The following is a 19,532-nucleotide window of genomic DNA, read 5'->3' on the forward strand; positions in this document are numbered from 1 at the left end:
AAATAATTAAATATTTAAGTACAAGTTTCCTATACACACCAAAAAGACCAAATCTCCACAAATAAAGGAAACATTCTAAATAAATAAATACAATTAAAACATGTTTCCATAAAATGAAAAACTAAAAGAAAAAATGTACAAGGATTCGAAAAAAAATTCGAAAAGAAAAAATATGCCCCCCTTTTTCTTTTATTTTTTCAAAAAATGCCCCCCAAAGAAAAATTGCTAATAAAGAACAAGAGAACACACCAAGACACAAAAAGCACTAATCACCACTTAAGAGCAAAAATTGTGTCTAAGAACATAATGAAACATAACAAAAAATAACAAAAATTTTTAACAAAGCTCACTTGACAACTCGATCACGAACCTTTTTTTTTATTATTTTATTATATATTTTTTTTTATTTTTTTGATTCAAAGACAGAAAAATAAAATAACCTTGATATTTTTGCAACTAGAATTCACAATGTCCATTTGTCTTTGTCCCTGATGAAAAAATCAAACTCATAAGAATAGTCAGAAATTATTTTATCAAACTAATGATGTAATAGAATGAGGTCATACCGGTTCACAGGAAAAAATTGACTCTGTCACCAAGAATATTAAAGCACATCAAACAGTATGTAACAGCTTTATAACACCATTTTCGAGAAGAAACAATTTTTACCAAAAACTGTGTCAAGCATTAGTGTGTGAAAGTGTAAGCAGGGAACATTGCCCAATTTGTCAAAAAGACTTTTTCTGATAAATTGTACCCATAGGAGACGCTGTCACACTACCTCAATGGTAGCCCTTTTCAATGGTAGCGTATCTTCTACATAACTCCTAATTACATAGTTCCAACTTACTCAGAGATGGCTTTCACACATTGAGATAGGTAGCTCTATTCATCCAATGGAGCTTGAACACACAGTTTTTGAACAACATTATTCGAAAATGGTAGCTTACATAACACTGTTTGATGAACCTGAATATTCCTGTGAGGAGTGAACAATTTTCCTGACAAACCTGTATGACATCATAATATTACAACATTAGCAATAAAATAATGACTGAAATTCTTATAAGGTTGAAATTTTCTTCTAGGACAAAGACAAGACATTATGAACTCTAAGACAACTCAAATATTAAGGATTATGGAAAAATAAAAGCATTAAACAGTACAAACCCCTAAGGATTTCCTTAGAGAAATAAATCGGACCGAGTCAAGAGCTTTAGTAAAAATATCTGCAATTTGTTTGCTAGTTTCAACATATTCTAAGACAAGAATTTTATTTTCCACAAGCTCTCTAATAAAGTGATGACGAATGTCTATGTGCTTTGTGCGAGAGTGTTGAACAGGATTCTTAGAAATGTTTATAGCACTAGTGTTATCACAAAAGATGGTTAAAGTTTTCAAATCAAACCCATAATCTGCCATCATTTGTTTCATCCATAACAATTGGGTACAACAACTACCCGCAGCAATGTACTCAGCCTCCGCTGTGGACAGAGAGATTGAGTTTTGCTTCTTGCTATGCCATGAAACCAGATTGTTTCCAAGATAGAAACATCCACCACTAGTACTTTTTCTATCATCTGCATTACCTGCCCAATCAACATCACTAAAGCAAACAAGGTTAGAATTAGTGTCTTTTGAAAACCAAATCCCAAAATCAATAGTGCTATTTACATAGCGAATGATTCTTTTCACAGCAGAAAGATGAGATTCCATGGGATTTGCCTGATATCGTGCACAAACACCAACACTATAACAAATGTCAGGACGACTAGCAGTAAGATAAAGCAAACTACCTATCATACTTCGATACAAAGTTTGATCTACCTTTACTCCTTGTTCATCTTTGCTTAATTTCAAAGTTGTGCTCATGGGAGTGTTGGTATGTTTGGCTTTCTCAAGACCAAACTTTTTCACCAAATTCTTTGCATACTTGCTTTGAGTGACAAAAGTTCCCTCATCTGATTGCTTCACTTGAAGACCGAGAAAATAAGTGAGTTCACCTACCATACTCATTTCGAACTCCTTTTGCATTTGGGAAACAAAAACCTGCACTTCAGAGTTAGAGGTAGAGCCAAACACAATATCATCAACATATATTTGAGCAACAATCACATCAGAATTAATGTTTTTGATGAAAAGTGTTTTATCAACATTTCCTCTCTTGTAATCATGAGAAAGCAAGAATTCAGTTAGACGCTCATACCAAGCACGTGGTGCTTGTTTTAGACCATACAAAGCCTTGTCTAACTTATAAACATGATCAGGAAAATGAGGATCCTCAAACCCTTTAGGTTGTTCCACATACACCTCTTCTTTTAATAGCCCATTCAAAAAAGCGAATTTGACATCCATTTGATACAATTTATTATTTAATACCAAGAATGCAAGCTATGGAAAGAAGTAACCTGATCGATTCCAGTCTAGCTACTGGAGTAAATGTTTCATCAAAGTCAACACCCTCAACTTGAGTGTATCCTTGGGCAACCAACCTTGCCTTGTTTCGAATGATAGTGCCAAACTCATCACTCTTATTTTTGAAGATCCACTTGGTTCCAATGATGTTCACAAATGGTGGTCTTGGAATCATTTTCCAGACTTTGTTTCGAACAAACTGATGAAGCTCATCCTGCATAGCTAAAAACCAATCTTCATCCATTAAAGCTTCTTTTACAGATTTAGGTTCTAAAGAAGAAATAAAACATAAAAATTGAATTATATTGGCATATTTTTTTCTTATAACCATGCTCTCATCCAAGTTTCCGAGGATGAGATCTGAAGGATGATTCTTTTTAACCCTGGAGGATGGTTCCCTATGTATTGGATCAGTGATTGAATTTAAAGGATACTCAGATTCTTTTGTTGTTGGTTTTTCTGTAGCAACAAATTCCTGCACTGTAGCCTCGACGACTGCTTCTGAAGCTTCGTCAGGTTCCTTTTCCTCAGCAGCAGGTTTTTCAAGCAAATCTTCAATCTGTTCTTCTGTGGAAAACTCAAAAAAATCTTTTAGATCATCAACAACAACATTAGCAGATTCCATAACAGTTTGGGTTCTCATGTTATACACACGATATGCCCTACTATTTGTGGAATATCCCAAGAAAACACCTTCATCACTTTTAGAATCAATTTTACCAATGTAATCACGATCTCGTAAAATATAACACACACATCCAAACACATGAAAGTGACTTACATTTGGTTTCTTACCTTTCCAGATTTCATATGGTGTTTTGTGAGTACCTGGACGTAAGAGTACTCTGTTGATGGTATAGCAAGCAGTGTTAATGGCTTTGGCCCAAAGACGCTTTGTGAGCTTCTTGCTATTCAACATTACTCTAGCCATTTCTGTTAGAGTACGATTCTTTCTTTCAACCACTCCATTTTGTTGAGGAGTTTTAGGAGCAGAAAATTCATGAGAAATACCGTTAGCTTTACAAAATTCAACATATATGGTATTCTCAAATTCCTTACCATGATCACTCCTAATCCTAACAATTTTACCAATGTTACAATCTTTTTCAACTCTTAATTTCAAACACAAAGATTGGAAAGCTTCAAAGGTATCAGATTTTTCTCTCAAAAAATCCACCCATGAAAATCGAGAAAAATCATCAACACAAACAAAAATATACCTCTTACCATTTAAGCTTTCTACCTGGATTGGACCCATTAAGTCCATGTGCAAGAGTTCGAGAACTCTAGAAGTATTCACATCCGGGACACTCTTGTGAGAAATTTTCAATTGCTTACCTAACTGGCATGGTCCACATTTTCCCAATGACTCTTTACCTAATTTAGGTAATCCTCGAACAATCCCTGAAACAGATAATTTTTTCAGATTTTTAAAATGGATGTGACCAAGTTTTTCATGCCATAGGTCAGTAACATTTTCAATGGCAGAATGACAAGTGGCATGCGTAGTGAGAGTATAACAATTATCACTAGATCGCAGCCCTTGTAACACAATTTCATCAAGAATATTATATACATAGCAATGATTGCTATCAAAGCTCACAGTATAACCCTGATCACAAATCTGACTAATGCTAAGTAGATTAGCTTTTAGTCCTTCAACCAACATGACATTCTTTAGTTTAGGAAGCCCTTCGAACTTGAGAGTTCCCATTCCTATGACTTTACCAGTAAGACCGTTACCAAATGTAACTTCTCCACAGTGCATTGGTCTTATGTTCACAAGAAATTCTTTTTCACCTGTCATGTGTCTAGAACAACCACTATCAAAATACCACATGTTAGAAACAACAGTTTTAAAACAAGTAGAACCTACCAAGCATTTGTTTTTGACAACCCATTTTTGTTTTTGTAAAACATGTTTATTTCCAATGTAATTAGATTTAAACATGTTATGCATGGTTATGCATTTAGGTCGAATGTGACCTTTTACTCCACAAAAATGGCAAATAGGAATGAAACGTCTTCCAGTCCCTTTAAAATTGTCAAACTTATCGTGCTGCTTCTTTCCTGTAACAGCAGAGTGCTTTGCTGTCGAGACAGAAACCTGCGAGGTAGAAACAGTTCTTCCAGAAACAAAACTATTAGTAGTATTAGAAACAGGTTGATTTGGAACATAACCCAGCCCAACATGATTGGTTTGGCCAGATTTTTGAATTTTTTCAAAGATGGTGGAACCTGGATTTAGCATTTTAACATTCTTTTTAATGTTATCAATTTCCTTGGTTAAAGAAATAATCTTTGACTCTTTTAAAGACAATTCAGATTCACAACATTTGAGTTTATCTTCCAACTCATTAATGTTGTTACACAAAATTTTATTATCTTTAACCAGGGAGCGATTTTCAGCACAAGTTTCCAACCACTTACCAAACATTACCTTGTAGGATTCAACCATGGAATCCTCATCAATTTCTGACTCATCTGATTCGGATCTGGATTCTTCCTTGTTGTCATTGATCAGGATATTGTTCAAGCAAATGCTCTTTCCTTTTTCCTGCAAATTTCTTGACAAAACACTTGTTAGGACAACTTTTTCTTTTTCATCCTCACTACTCTCAGAATCATCACTCCAAGTAACATTTAATCCCTTTTTATTTTTCTTTAAGGTATTAGCACATTCGGATTGAGTGTGACCAAAACCTTCACATTCTCTGCATTTAATACCTTTTTTATTGTTAGATGAAAAAGGTTTAGAGGGAATATTACCAGAAATGTTACCTTTTGGGTTCTTTGAAAAGAACTTTTTATTTCCTGCAGATTTCATGAATTTTTGGAAATTTTTTGCCAATAGAACCATTTCATCCTCATTTTCATCATCAGAAACAATATTTTCAGAAGCATTAAAGGCAATACCTTTACTTTTCTCATTCGAGAGACTTTGCTTACTCTTTTTCTTGATTTGTTGATTCAACTCAAAGGTTCTTAAAGATCCCATGAGTTCCTCAACCTTCATTTTGCCAAAATCCTTTGCCTCTTCCATTGCAAGCAATTTTGTGTCAAACCTGTCAGGAAGAACTCGAACAATTTTTCGAACCAAGACAGATTCATCTAGTTTTTCTCCCAAGGCAAAAAACTCATTAGAAATATCAGATAATCTTTCATAAAAATCATTTAAAGTTTCAGTATCTGACATTCTCAATTCATCAAATCTAGTTTGCAGCATGGTAAATCGTGATCTCTTTACATCAGCAGTACCTTCAAATTGAATTTGAAGGATTTCCCATGCTTCCTTTGCAGATTCACAAGATGAGATTAATTTAATAAAGCCTTCACCAACACCATTAAAAATAGCATGTAAAGCCTTATTATTATAACCAGACAGTTTTTCATCTTCAGTGGTCCAACTGAGTTCAGATTTTACCTGAATATTACCTTTTTCATCATTTTCAGTAGGTTGAGACCAACCTGTAAGAATAGCTCTCCATGCCTTCTCATCTTGCGATTTGATGAATGCTCTCATCCTGACCTTCCAATAAGGATAATTCGACTCATTCAATAGAGGAGGTCTAGAGATAGAACTTCCTTCTGCAAACAAAGACATCTCACACAAAACAAGTTAAACGGAATAACCTCAAGATCTCACTAAGAATTTAGTGACTTGCTCTGATACCAATTGAAATTCCGTATTTTAATATTCCAAGTTGATTATTTAATTAAATGATTAATTAAATGCGGAATAATAAAACCGGTATCGAAAACGTTTTACGTAGTTACGTAATGCAACTCTGTAACTCCAGAGAAACCCAGAAAAACAAACAGTGCATAAAAGTAAAAACACACAAGATTTTTGTACATGGTTTCAACAATCCTTTCAGATTGTTACTAGTCCACGGGGCCAGGCCCAGAGATAAGATTCATTAGATCGGTATCAAAAATACAAAGTAATTGACTTATGCATAAATAGACTCCCTCTTATTGTATGCCGCAAGCTTGATGTATTCCACCTACTAACCGAATCTTGATAAAACTCCAAGAGCTCGAACTCCCTTCGATCACCTTGAAGAGTGCTTGAATCCTCCCGATTCAAGGCTTAAAGGCTATCTCCCGAAAGCCTATAGAACCATCTCCCGAAGGTTGTGTGCTTGTATCCTCCCGATGCAAGACTTCAAAAGCGATCTCCCGAAAGCTTGTAAATACCCTTCTCCCGAAGGTGCACTGATGTTCTTCTTCGTTGTAGACTTGAATACAGACTCAAGACAATACAAACAACAAATAAACAGAGTAAGAGTAGAACAACTCTTCTCTACAAAACAAAGACACTCTTTTCTTATGATATGAAAGTGAATAAAAGAGTTAACATAACAAAGACACTCTTTCCTTAAGATATGAATATAATTCTAAGTGTATGAAAGAGATACAAAACCTAGCAGCTATAAGATGTATTTATAATGAATATACATCTCATAGACAGCTTACATTCAGTCTGAACAAGACCTCAACCCACTAGAAACTTCCCTAAAATAATTCTTCAATCAGTCCAGGAATTTCCGTTTCCGTACCTACAGAATCGTGGGCAGTAACTACAACTTTCCTTTTATAGAAAAGGAAAGTTTAGCTCCGGTTTTCTCTTCAAGAAACCTGATCTTAGAAAAAGGGAAACTCAACACAAGATCAGAATAACAGCTGGTTAGCAAAGAATCAATGTGTAATCAAAACTTACCATATTTACCTCAATTTCCATAAATAGGAAAGCTAGTCAACTTTCCTTCCAAGTTTAGATTTACACAAATAGGGAAACCATATCAATATATGCCAGCCGAAATATACAAAGAATAATAAAATATTTTTGTCAATTAAATATGCCAAAAATGGAATTAACATAGTTGAATAAAGTCTGTTTAGGCTGTTAATTACAACTAATCTTGTAACTATTTTTCAACTGTATTCTGACAATTTTATCTTTTAACTAATTCTGTTAATGATGTAAAAGGTTGTGTATAAATAAGCTTCTCCACTCAATAATGAATTAGTTCTGGTTTTACATTCTTTGCCTCTTCTCTGTTTTTCTGCTTCATTGTTCTTTTACTCTGTTTTCTCTAATTTCATATTCTAAGATTCTACAATAATAACCGAGACTAAAAGATATTCTTTAGTCTCAGTTATAAACTGAAACTTAAAACTCATATATGTTTAAAACAAAACTCTAAGCCCATCGTTCTAAACATCTCTCTACCTCACTCAAAATTTCAGAAAACCCAAACAAAATTCCTTTTCTTCTTTCTTGTTCTCACGCAAATCAGGATAGTATTAGGCACTTGAAGGTGTTAAATAATATAATGTTTTTAACTATTAAGTCTCACATATTTTAATATTTAATAATTATTATTAAAAATCACTATTATACCCTAATAATGTAATTATCTATATTTATTGGCTAGTTATCATGACCCTAAGATTTTATCTCAAAACTAATTAACAACTATAATTTACTTCTCGTCTCAGAGTATCTTTAATGGAGCTACAAATAAGTGATATAATATGTCAAATATAGCTCAATTTGTTAAAAGTCTACACTAATATTGTTGTGTCAAATTATGATGCAAATATATCACATAACAAAAAGTTACACAAATTTGAATCACAATATAGTATGATGCCAAATTTACAATAAATGCTATGCATTTATATTTACTATTATGACATTTTTAATATTTATTATTAAATTTAAGTTAACATGCTCTTTTGCATTACATGACTTTAATTTACATTATTATTATTTTGTATATTAAATGATATATTAAATTTTGTATCAAAATTTACAATTATGTAATAAATCACAAGATAGTAAAAATTAATGTAAAAATGTCATAAAACTACTTTTTATGCTAAACAAATATAGCTCAACTTAGTCTTAATTATATGTTTTGGGTAATTATAGTCAAAAGAAATTTAATAATTGTTTCCATATATATTATAAATATATATCCATATAGTTGTGCACATACAATTTATATATAGGGAAATCATTCTATATATGCCTTTTAATTTTTTTCTTCTATTTTTACAATTTCTTTTTTTGGTTTTTTTTATTTTTATTTTTATGATTTTGGTTGTTCTGTTAGCTGCGTTGATTGCGGTTTAATTGAGTTGTGATTTAAGTAGCTATGTGAGTGCACTATATATTCTGTAAAAAAAACATACTTTAAAATATATAAATAAAAAAAACCCCACATATATTTATATAAAAGATAATAATTTCTCTAGTTTAGCATATGCAAAGGAACAATATAATTCCTTATATTAGCTTTTTAGTATATCTTCAGATAAAATATCCTTGGATAGTATTATTTAAGTAGAGTTATTTTGTGGGCATGATATATATATGATTAAGTTTTTATACTTCTTTGTTAAAATAAAGAATAATAACCAAATAATTGCAGCATGTTATACAACTAATATTATATAGATATATATATATATATATATATCCAACGTCTTTTGAAGTGTCCAAAAGAATCATTTGCGAAAACCCTTTTCATTTGCATCGAATATTTAAAGCTTTTTTACGATCTTCAAAACACTGAAGATGAAAAAAAAAAAAAAACAAGCTTACCCTATAAAAAAAACACTGTCGTTTTGAATTGAGACCCACCTAAAGGGCAAAAGACTGATGTGTTTTAGCATCTAGAAAAGACAAGAGTGGTTTAAGCATGGAGACAAAGTTTCCACAAACCTTGAGGCTTTCGCAGACTTTAAGAAAAGGAGAGCTAATTACATGGCTCTTTTCCATAAGGTCACTGTCCCATTCCACTCCTCTTTTTATTTATTTAATTTTTTTTTTCTTTTTGCATGAAAGTAAGGGAAATCTCGGATCTAGAAGAAGAAGAACAAAACCCCTTAATGTTTTAGGTATAGGACCGGGGAAAGAATCAACTATAGTCATTGAATGGAATCTAATGATCATGATTATTATCATCATCAAAATATATTCTTTCCCCCCTTTGTGTGCTTTTAGGGGTTTATCATTTGAAAGTAATGAGATTGAGGGATCCAAGGAGAGATGAGAATAAGAGACTATAGTACTTTCATTTCATGTGCTGCTGTAGCTCAATTCAGCTATATACAAATGTATGTGTATTGTGTATATATAAAGAAATAAATGAAAGAAAGAAAGAAAGAAAGTGGTACCACTGTTGTTGCTATTAGTACGTACCAATACTAATTAAGTACCCACTTTCGTCGTTGTATTTATAAATGTGTGTACATATAAATATATATATTGATGAAAGAACAAAATAAAGAAACGAAAAAGAGGAGTTGGTCAAAAAGAGATATTTGGATGTGAAGCAGCACACGCGAATAAAATTATAGCAGAGAATGGAGAGATTGTATCGAGATCACGACGATGCTTTTTATGATCGTTGGGTCGTTTTCCCAGAGCATTTATATTTTCATGCACAGCTCAAATACAGTCTCTATACTATAAACATTGATAATATAAAGATGCCATAATAAAGAAAATGTTGTTATTTTATATATAAATATATATATGGTCATCGTACGTAGAACATACTGGAGACGAGAAAGAAAATATAATTTTAATGTGATAAGGAAAAAAAAAAAAAAAGTAAGCTCATACACATACTGCTTTAATTTTACCCAGTGAACTTTTGTAGGTACTAGCTGGCTTCGTTAATTATTACTTCAACAAATAAAAGATCAATGCTATTATAATTAAAAATAGTCTTCTTATTGATTGTATTTGTAAGCACAAATTTTCTACACACTATATGAGGAAGCAATTTAAACCACACACTTTCAAATTCTAATTGGTATACTAGTAGTATCCAACAAAGCTATCCCATTTCACATAATTTAAATATAATGATTATTGTAAAATCTTAATGCTCATATAATAGTTAAAACACAGCTTTAAAAATGGTAACCTCTCTTTGCTTGTGGACATTTTCAGATGGCATTTTGTTTGGTTTATTACTCCTGCTCGTTAGCCCACTGAACACTTTGGGCTAATCTGTTCGGCCAGCCAAATATTATTGGGTTGATTTCACAAATGCACAAAAACAACAAAAATATGGTTTCACGGAATTTTAAACATTTTTACGATTTTTTTTTTATTTTATTTACATAAAAATTTTGTGCATTTGTTGTTAATTTTTTGTTATATGTATGTTATTTTTTGTTGTTATTTTCATGTTAGTTTTATGTTGTTTTCGTGTTAATTTTATGTTGTTTTCGTGTTATTTTTTGGAAAACCGTAAAAATGTAAAAAAATATTCTTTGAACGTAAAAATGTAAATATTTTACAAAAAATGGTGCCTTATGTAATTATTCCAATATTATTTAGAGCCAATTACACTCTATACTTTTTTTTATATTGTCCTCTTTTATTTTTAACCTCTTTTTTTAAAGTTTATCATTTTTACCTCTTTTTTAAACATTATACCAATTTGGCCCCTGTCACTACATGATACTCTCTATGTAACTCTCTTATGTCAAGGTATTTTGGGTACAATACATATGAAAAGAGGTACATTTCAATTAATACAAAATTAGAGGTAAAATTGATTAAAAAAATGGTATTTTTCAACTTACCCCTATTATTTAGGCATACCACCACTATGAGTGAACATTATTGATTTGTACCATCCTTATTAAATTTTATCTGATTCATACCACTTTTTTAAAGGCTAAATATAATGTGGATTGTACGGGGTGTACTACTACAATGAAGGTAAAAGAATCTTCAAAATAGGTGATTCATCATTTAGAAATTATTAGTTGTAGTTATGAAGTAGCCCTAAATCAAATAAAAAACAAAGTTGGTATAAATCTTTACATGTACACTCTGAATGGCAGTACATCTAAATATTTTCATTGATTTGGAGTCATATAATAGCCCATTCAGTTCAACATTTTTTTTTTTTAATTTTGAAAAGGCAGTTCAACATTTTACTAACTTTATTTTATATATTTTAATTTTTATATTTTTCTTAAAAAAATATCAACTTTTATAGATCACCTTCCAATTATACTCTTTAAGTTATATACTAGATTTAAGTAGAGGGTGAGACCATATTGAACAACACACTAACACACTTATAAAAGTGGATATATTTATATGAAATATTATTTTTTATTAATAGACTAAAGAAGAAAGTATTCCTCAAATTATCTATTTAGCACAATTAGTTGTAAAGAAGATTAAGTAATGCACTAGAATACTTTTTTTTTTTTGCCAAATTTTATTTTTATGGTTTTTACGGTTGCAATATAATATATATACATTTAATGAGATTTTTTTCTTTTTTTTTAAAAAAAAAGTTTAAAAAACTGAGAACAATAGTAAAGGATAATTGGTTGCCCCAATTCTAAGGTAACCTTGTGTTTCTCATGTTTTTTATTTTTAATTTTTCTCATAAAATAACAATCTTTTTATTTTAAAAAAACTATATTCTTACATACATTGTGTAAAACCCCCTAAAATGTGTACTTTCTTTTTACTTTTTTCTTTAAAATACTGAAATGTAGCAAAAAATAATTATAAAAATACAATATTTTTATAAGGGCTCTTATGAAGTCCCTCACCTCAATTTGAGGTTTGAGATCCCTCAAATCAGACAAAACAAAATACATTTTTAATCTAACCTATTTGACTTCCTATAACCGGTTTTATTACCTATTAGTACTCAAATTGATGTCAGAAAAATAATATTTAAATTGGTTTTTTCTCTTCTTGAAATATAATGTAAGTTTAAGGGATACTTTTGTAATTTAGTTTTTTTTGGTGATATGTATTTTCAATAAAAGGATATGTATTTCAAATAGAATATGTAGTACTATTTTTGATGGGTTTTAAATAAGAGTATATTGTTAATTTGGATTTTTTTTAGTGGATATGTATTACAAAATAATTTTTTACTGTTATTATTTTTTTAGATTGTTTGTTTTCAGTATATTGATTTTTTTCAAAGACAAGCTATTAGAATTTTAATTATAAGTTTGTTGCAGTACTTTTAAAAAGATAAACAACATAATTAAATTAATTTCTATAATAATTATTATTAATTTAAGGGTTTTAATATTTATTAATTTCAATTAGATATATTTTTAAGTTTATGGCTTCAATTTTGTTTGAGCATATACTTATAAATAAATTTATTTCTTAACTATTTTTGTATCTTTTAATTTTAATTTCTTGCCTTAATTTTAATTTTATTTAATTTAGGGAGTGAATTTAGATTATGTATATGATCCTTATTTTTCGTACCTTCTTCTTAGATTAATATTGAGTTAGTAGTTTATGTTACCTTTTTTTTTTTTTTTGCTAGTTTAGTATTATTGTTTTTACAAGAATTCCCACTTTTATCAGCAAATTTTTGTGCCAGCAAAAGGTACTTAAAACTCGTCGGCAACCTTTTTTCAGCAGAGAAGCTCGCCGACAAAAGTTGCCGACAGTGGATGGTAGGGGAAAGACATTTTCCTGACAAATTTAGTACCTTTGTCGTCGAAACTTTTTTTCTCGGCGAGTTCAGTCACCAGCGTAAATCTTACCATCGACATCCACTTATCGGCTGAGGGCTTTTCACCCTATTTTGCTGGCGAGGCAAAACTTTCGCGCCCTTTATTTTGAAACCTGCATAAGTTATATGACACAACTAATTTCGCTGGCAAACAAATTTTCTTTTTTTAAAAAAATATTTAATTTTTGTCGGTGCAATTAACTGTTGGATTTTATGGTACTAAATCAGATACGTTGCAGAAGAATTTCGTATGACTGATTATCATTGTATCATAGACCAATGGATCTCCAGATATGTGTACATTAAATCAGAACATAAAATAACAAGTTTAGAATATATACCTCTTGAATACTATCAGGGTATCTTTAAAACTTCTCGTATGTTGTATCTCTTAATCTAAATGATGAGGATAATGAAATTAGACTCACACTAGTGTCTTTCAAATTAATCTACCACACACAAAGAATAGTGTGGGCTATTAGAATAAAGTATATAATGTTGTTCTTGTTGATTTCTCAACACATGAGCAAGAATAATTGAGAGAGAAAATTTATTTTATTTTTCTCTAGGTATTTTTAAAAATGAGCTTACAAAATCATCACCTGATTTCTCAAGTTAGGCTTCTAATTCAATGACTAATATTTATGAGGAAATATCTCAACTACTTGAGAGAATATCTCAACCACTTTGAAATATCTTAACTATTTTCAAATTCAAATGTTTATCTTATTGAATTAATTAAATAATTAATCAACCCAAAGATATAGGTGTCTACCATTTTCTTGTTTAGGATAAGGATGGTGTCTTTTATTCTAACAACTTTTGTTTCAACAAATTTTGTCTTTGTTGTCTTTTTCCTATTTAATTAATTTAAAAATTATTTATTTATTACGAAAAATAAATAATTACTATTTTAACAATTCAAAATAGATTTGTGACATTATACTACTCTTTATCCATACCCTTAACAGTGTTTCAAGGTGGCGATTCATGGACCATGAACATATAATTCTAATCTCCAATAAATTAGATTATCTATTGAGTCTTATCAACCAAATAATCTTTTTTTATTAATTCCATGATTACTCCACTATAAATATAGAATTAAACTCTTAATAATTATGAATTATATTTATTGAGTTTTGTTGCAGTTTTCATTGATATAACTAATTTCTAATAATTAGCTAGCCATCCATGTGTTAGTTCATAATTAGTTTTGATCAAATTACCTTTTTACCTTTCTAATTACTCCTTTATCCTTTATTACCATTAATTCACTAGTGAAAGTATAATTTAGATCACATCTATATTTGTGCACAACTTTCCAGTTCTAGAATTAACACTTAAAGAAAACAAACATTCGATCTGTTAGGAAAGTCAGGATTCCATAATTATAAATCATGTTCTCAGTCATCCACATTATTAGCTTCCAAAAATAGAAGTTGTAAGAATCATCTTCTCTGATAAACTTTAACTAGTGAATCAAAGAAACTAATAACATGAACAAGAGTTCATAATTACTCAAGATTTAGACCGATCTACTATTGATCATCGTTATGATATGAATTAGGTATTTATAGTAAACGATATGTTAGATAAAGACAGCTTCATTCATATTGATCATTGTCATATATAATCTTTATTATACACAACACCTTCACTTTGATGTCATACTACATCCGTAATTCGAACCGAGATTACTTGCATCGAAGAACGGGCATCAGTGAACCGTACTAGCAACCATTGATTAAAGATTTCTAAACTTTAATATGTTGCCGATTGTTTTATTCATACCTACGTGGTCTTAGTTTTCTATACAGCTACAAGTCACAAACTCATATATGAATAAGGAACTTTCTTATATTTATATATAAATCATTCAATAATAAATATTAATAATTTAATATTCAAGCATATATCAAAATGTTCAACTCTTTATTTAATAATAACAAATGTCTTTATAAACTTTTTTCAAGGCATAAACCTTAACATTAACTTTAGTGCCAAAATATTTTACTTTTTTTAAATATCAATTTCATATTATAATATAAATATGATAAAATTAAATTTATATTAAAACTAAAAATTCATAAATAATAATATAATCTTAACCATATTATAAAACTAAAATTTCATATTATAATTGTAAAACATTCAAATAATTTTAAAACTAAATAAAGTGTTAGTTTATAAAAATTAGTGCTGATATTTACACTGAAACTTGTAAAGTAAAAATGAAACTATAAATCAACAACATCATCGTCATCATTGTTGTTCTGGGTGGGAGGGGCAGCCTGTGATGAATATCCAGTGCCAAGAGGACATACCGGTAGAATTGGAGCCATCTTGAGCATGTTGAAGCCAAGAACGACGCCGAAAAAAATACTTGAACTGCTCTTGGAACGTATTAAGGTATTGATTCTGAGTTTGTACCATTTGTTGCTATCACTCGTTATGTTCCTCCTCCACAGGAGCCATGAGAGGTGTGGCTTGGAACTGTAGAGGGTTAGGGCAGACCTCTACAGTTCTGGAATTAAAAGCCCTGATTCGGTCGTGCGATCCTGATTTCATCTTCATTTCCGAATTAAAAGTGGAAGCTACAAGTTTGGTATGTACTCTTAAATATCTCCATTTTTATCATAATATTGTTTTTCTGGCTGTGGGGCTTGCGGGGGGTATTATTTTAGCTTGGAAAGAGGGGTTTATGTTTGAAACTATTATGATCTCGAAAAATCAGATTTCCGGTCTTGTTTATTCGAACCCTCCTAGGAATCCTTGGTTACTTTCTTGTGTGTATGGGCCCCCTTATTACCATGAAAAGAGTCTCTTTTGGTCTAACTTGATGGAGCTTGGTCGCAAGTTTAGAGGACCTTGGCTGATCCTTGGGGATGTGAATTTTGTGCTGAGTGACTCGGAGAGAGCAGGATCCCGGGGAAAGGACCAGTTTACCCCCTTTATCTCAAACCTCATCAATGATCATGCTCTGGTTGACTTACCAATTAAAGGGGATTGCATGACCTGGGACAATCATAGAGATGGCAACAGGCACATCAAGTCAGCCCTGGATAAAGCTCTTGGCAATGATGATTGGATAAGACTCTTTCCTAGGGTGGTAGTTCAATCTCTTGCCACCTGCAATTCTGATCATAGGCCTCTCTTTATTAAGTCTGTTGTCCAGGAATCCAGGAGCAGACGTCCTTTTCGTTTCGAGGCCTGGTGGACCAGGGACCCCCGTAGCTCCTTAATTGTGGAACATGCGTGGAGATCTATTTCTCATGATTGGGCCCCGACCAGAGTTTATAAGAGGGTGGGTGCATCGCGCCTTGCTCTGCTCAATTGGAACCGGGAGCAATACGGCAAGTTGGATACATGCATTTCCAAGCTACAAGACCAGTTATAAGTTATCCAAACTATGCCTGCGGGTACTAGATCCTGGGCTCAGGAGGTGGAGATAAGGAATAATCTTAATGAGGCCCTAAGATGGAAGTCAATTTACTGGCAGCAAAGATCCCGTGTTTCGTGGATCAAGGATGGTGATAAATGTTCCAAGTTCTTCTTCCTCTCGGCTACAATTCGGAATAGAAGGAACTCAGTGGAGAGCATCATGAGTACGGATGGGGTTTGGTTAACTGATCGAGATGCAATTGGAAAAGAATTCACTGATTTTCTGGGGAATATTTTTAAAAACCCGCCCAGGGGCCTTTGGAAAGCTTAGATCACCTGATTTCGGACCACCTCTCCCCCTCGGAACAAGCAAGGCTGGAGGTTATCCCTTGTCATGAAGAAATAAGACAAACACTGTTCTCGATGGGTAGTTTGAAGGCTCCGGGGCTAGATGGAATGTCTGTTCTCTTCTTCAAACATTATTGGAACTCGGTAGGGAAGGATTTCTGTGATGCTGTGACAGATTTCTTCCTCACTGGAAATTTTCATAGGGGCTTCAACACTACTAATGTGACACTCATTCCTAAAGTCCCTAACCCAAAGAAAGTGTCTAAGTTTAGACCGATTGCCCTATGCAATGTCATATATAAGGTGATCTCCAAGTTATTGCTAACAGAGTTAAAGCGATCCTCCCGAGATTGATTTGTCCTACCCAAGCTGCTTTTGTCTCGGGCAGGAGCATTCAGGATAATAATGTCTTAATCCAAGAGATTATCCACTCTTTCAAGAAAAAAAAAGGGAAGGAGGGTTTTTTTGCTATCAAAATTGACTTAGTTAAAGCGTATGATAAGTTAAGCTGGTCTTTTATTGATCATGTCCTGTGCAGCTTCAAGGCTCCTGAGAAGTTTCGCCATTGCGTCCGACAATGCCTCACAACGACATCTTTCAACCTCCTGCTCAATGGTAGGAAGATTAGTGGGTTTAACCCAGAATGTGGCATTCGACAAGGGGATCCCCTCTCCCCTTACATTTTTATCTGGGCGGCAGAAATTCTTTCACGCATCCTTGAGAATGCTCTAAACTGTGGAACTATAAAAGGTATTAAGTTGAGCAGAGATGGCCCATCTTTGTCCCACCTTTTCTTTGCCGATGATCTAATTCTGGTGGGCGGGGAAAATTTGATTGAAGCCAAGGGGATGTGGCAGTGCTTAGAGAAATTCTGTGATTGGTCGGGCCAAAGTATTAACAAGCTCAAAACATCCATTTTCTTCTCTGGTAATACAAGTATCGGGATGAAGAGGAGTATTAAACAGGCTCTGGCGCTCAATTGTGGGATGGGAAACATAAATTATCTGGGACTCCCCTTGTTTAGATCCCGTCAGAAGGATGCCGATTTCAACTTCATCCTGAATAATTTGGTTAAGAAGTTGCATGGGTGGAAATTAAAATTACTTTCTAAGGCAGGTCGTGCCACGTTGATCAAATATGTTGGCCTTGCATTGCCTGTTTATACCATGCAAACGACGAAACTCTCAAAAAAACTGGCTTCAAGAATTGACGGGATGGTAAGAGACTTTTGGTGGGGTTGTGAACAAGGTAACAGAGGGATCTGTCTTAGGGCTTGGGACCACCTGTGTCTACCCAAGTCTCAGGGCGGTCTTGGATTTCAAAAATCTTTGGAAATGAACCAAGCCCTTTTAGCCAAGTGGGGTTGGGATCTTCTCAATGAGAACCAGTCATTATGTTGTAACGTGCTTAGAACAAAATACCTGCGGGGTAGACAATTCTTTGATTGTGATGTTAAGAATTATGACTCCTAGTTTTGGAGGAATGTGGTGCGTACAAAAGAGATTCTAAAGGAAGGGGCTTGCAAACTGATAGCTAATGGGAGCGATACAAGCATTTGGAATGACCCATGGGTTATACATGGCAAGGATTTTTACCCTAAGCCCAAGCACAACTACCAGGGAACACGTGAATTTGTGTCGGATCTGCTTTTACCTGACGGGAATTGGGACATCCGGAAGCTCAATGATCTCTTTCACAGGGAAACAGTTAATAGTATCTTGAGGGGCGGTAAACCGAGCGGTCAGGGTAGGGATAGATGGATCTGGACTAAGAACTCTAATGGTCGATTCTCTACCAAATCGGCCTATCTTATCCAAGCTATGAGACGGACTCCGTTGTGTAATGTAGCTCCGAACCTTGGAACAAGCTGTGGAGTTCAAAAGTTCTGGAGCGTCACAAAGTCCATTGGTGGAGTATCCTCTCGAATGCGCTACCTGTTAGGGCTATCCTTTCTAAGAGAATGGTTATTGATGAAACCACCTGCCCCTTTTGTGGTAATGGTGATGAAACTATGGAGCATTTATTTCTCTATTGCGATCTGGCGTCTCACCTTTGGAGATCTTCCCCTTGGGGAGTTATGCCTGTTGTAGAATCTGGGGCCCGTATGTGGGACTGGGTTAGTTTTCTTTGGAACCTTAGGACCAGAGGAGTGGATACAGATGGTTTATTCCTTTATGCTTCTATCGTGGTTGACACGATTTGGAGGGCTCGAAACGACAAGGTTCATAATAACAATATGGGTAGCTTGAAACATTATATTGACTCTATAAATTATTGTTACGCTGATTATGGATCCAGTTTGCTCAAGTCTCGACAAGTTGCTGATACTCTGGGTTGGTACCCCTCGCCTGAGGATTGGGTCAAGATCAACTGCGATGTCAGAGTCGGGGTGGAATCCATGTGTGTGGTGGCAATTGCCAGAGATCATACGGAATCGATTTTGTGGGTGGCGACTAACAAGCTTCACTTCACTGACTCTCTTATCGGGGAAGCGGCGGCTTGTATGTTAGCTTTGGAGACGGCGGCCACTATGCATCACCCTTTTGTTATGGTGGAGAGTGATTCTAAGATGGTGATCAAGAACCTAAAGGGTGACAAATCCTTTTGGCAGCTTGAGAACTACACAAGACAATGCAAACATCTCTCTACTTTTTTCACTTGCTGTAATTTTTCTTATATTTCTAGAAACTGTAATTTTGCGGCCCATAATGTGGCCAAGTGGGTGTTTGCCAACAATGTTTTTGGTATGGTAGAAGTCTCTACTACTCCAAGTAATATTTTCTGTAATGACCGTGAGGTCTGACTATTTGTTTCCTTCTAATATATATACGCTTTATTTTA

At 33.2% G+C, this 19,532-nt stretch overlaps 1 protein-coding gene across 1 annotated transcript; it reads left to right on the forward strand.

Annotated features, from left to right (window-relative positions):
• The first annotated feature begins 16,766 nt into the window (after positions 1 to 16,766).
• LOC133030444 (uncharacterized) lies at positions 16,767 to 18,781 on the forward strand. The gene is made up of 3 exons (XM_061103186.1): positions 16,767 to 17,005; positions 17,230 to 18,094; positions 18,164 to 18,781. Exons 1-3 carry the CDS (start codon positions 16,767 to 16,769, stop codon positions 18,779 to 18,781), a joined length of 1,722 nt encoding a protein of 573 aa, XP_060959169.1.
• The last annotated feature ends 751 nt before the right edge of the window (positions 18,782 to 19,532 follow it).

The sequence above is a fragment of the Cannabis sativa genome, chromosome 8, assembly GCF_029168945.1.
Source record: "Cannabis sativa cultivar Pink pepper isolate KNU-18-1 chromosome 8, ASM2916894v1, whole genome shotgun sequence".
Classification (NCBI taxonomy): Eukaryota; Viridiplantae; Streptophyta; class Magnoliopsida; order Rosales; family Cannabaceae; genus Cannabis; species Cannabis sativa.

Coding starts and splice junctions, on each gene's coding strand:
- LOC133030444 (XM_061103186.1), top strand. CDS start 16,767: ATGGGTAGTTTGAAGGCTCCGGGGCTAGATGGAATGTCTGTTCTCTTC. Junction 17,006..17,229: donor ATATATAAGGTGATCTCCAA/GTTATTGCTAAC, acceptor TGTCCTGTGCAG/CTTCAAGGCTCCTGAGAAGT. Junction 18,095..18,163: donor ACCAGTCATTATGTTGTAAC/GTGCTTAGAACA, acceptor TATGACTCCTAG/TTTTGGAGGAATGTGGTGCG.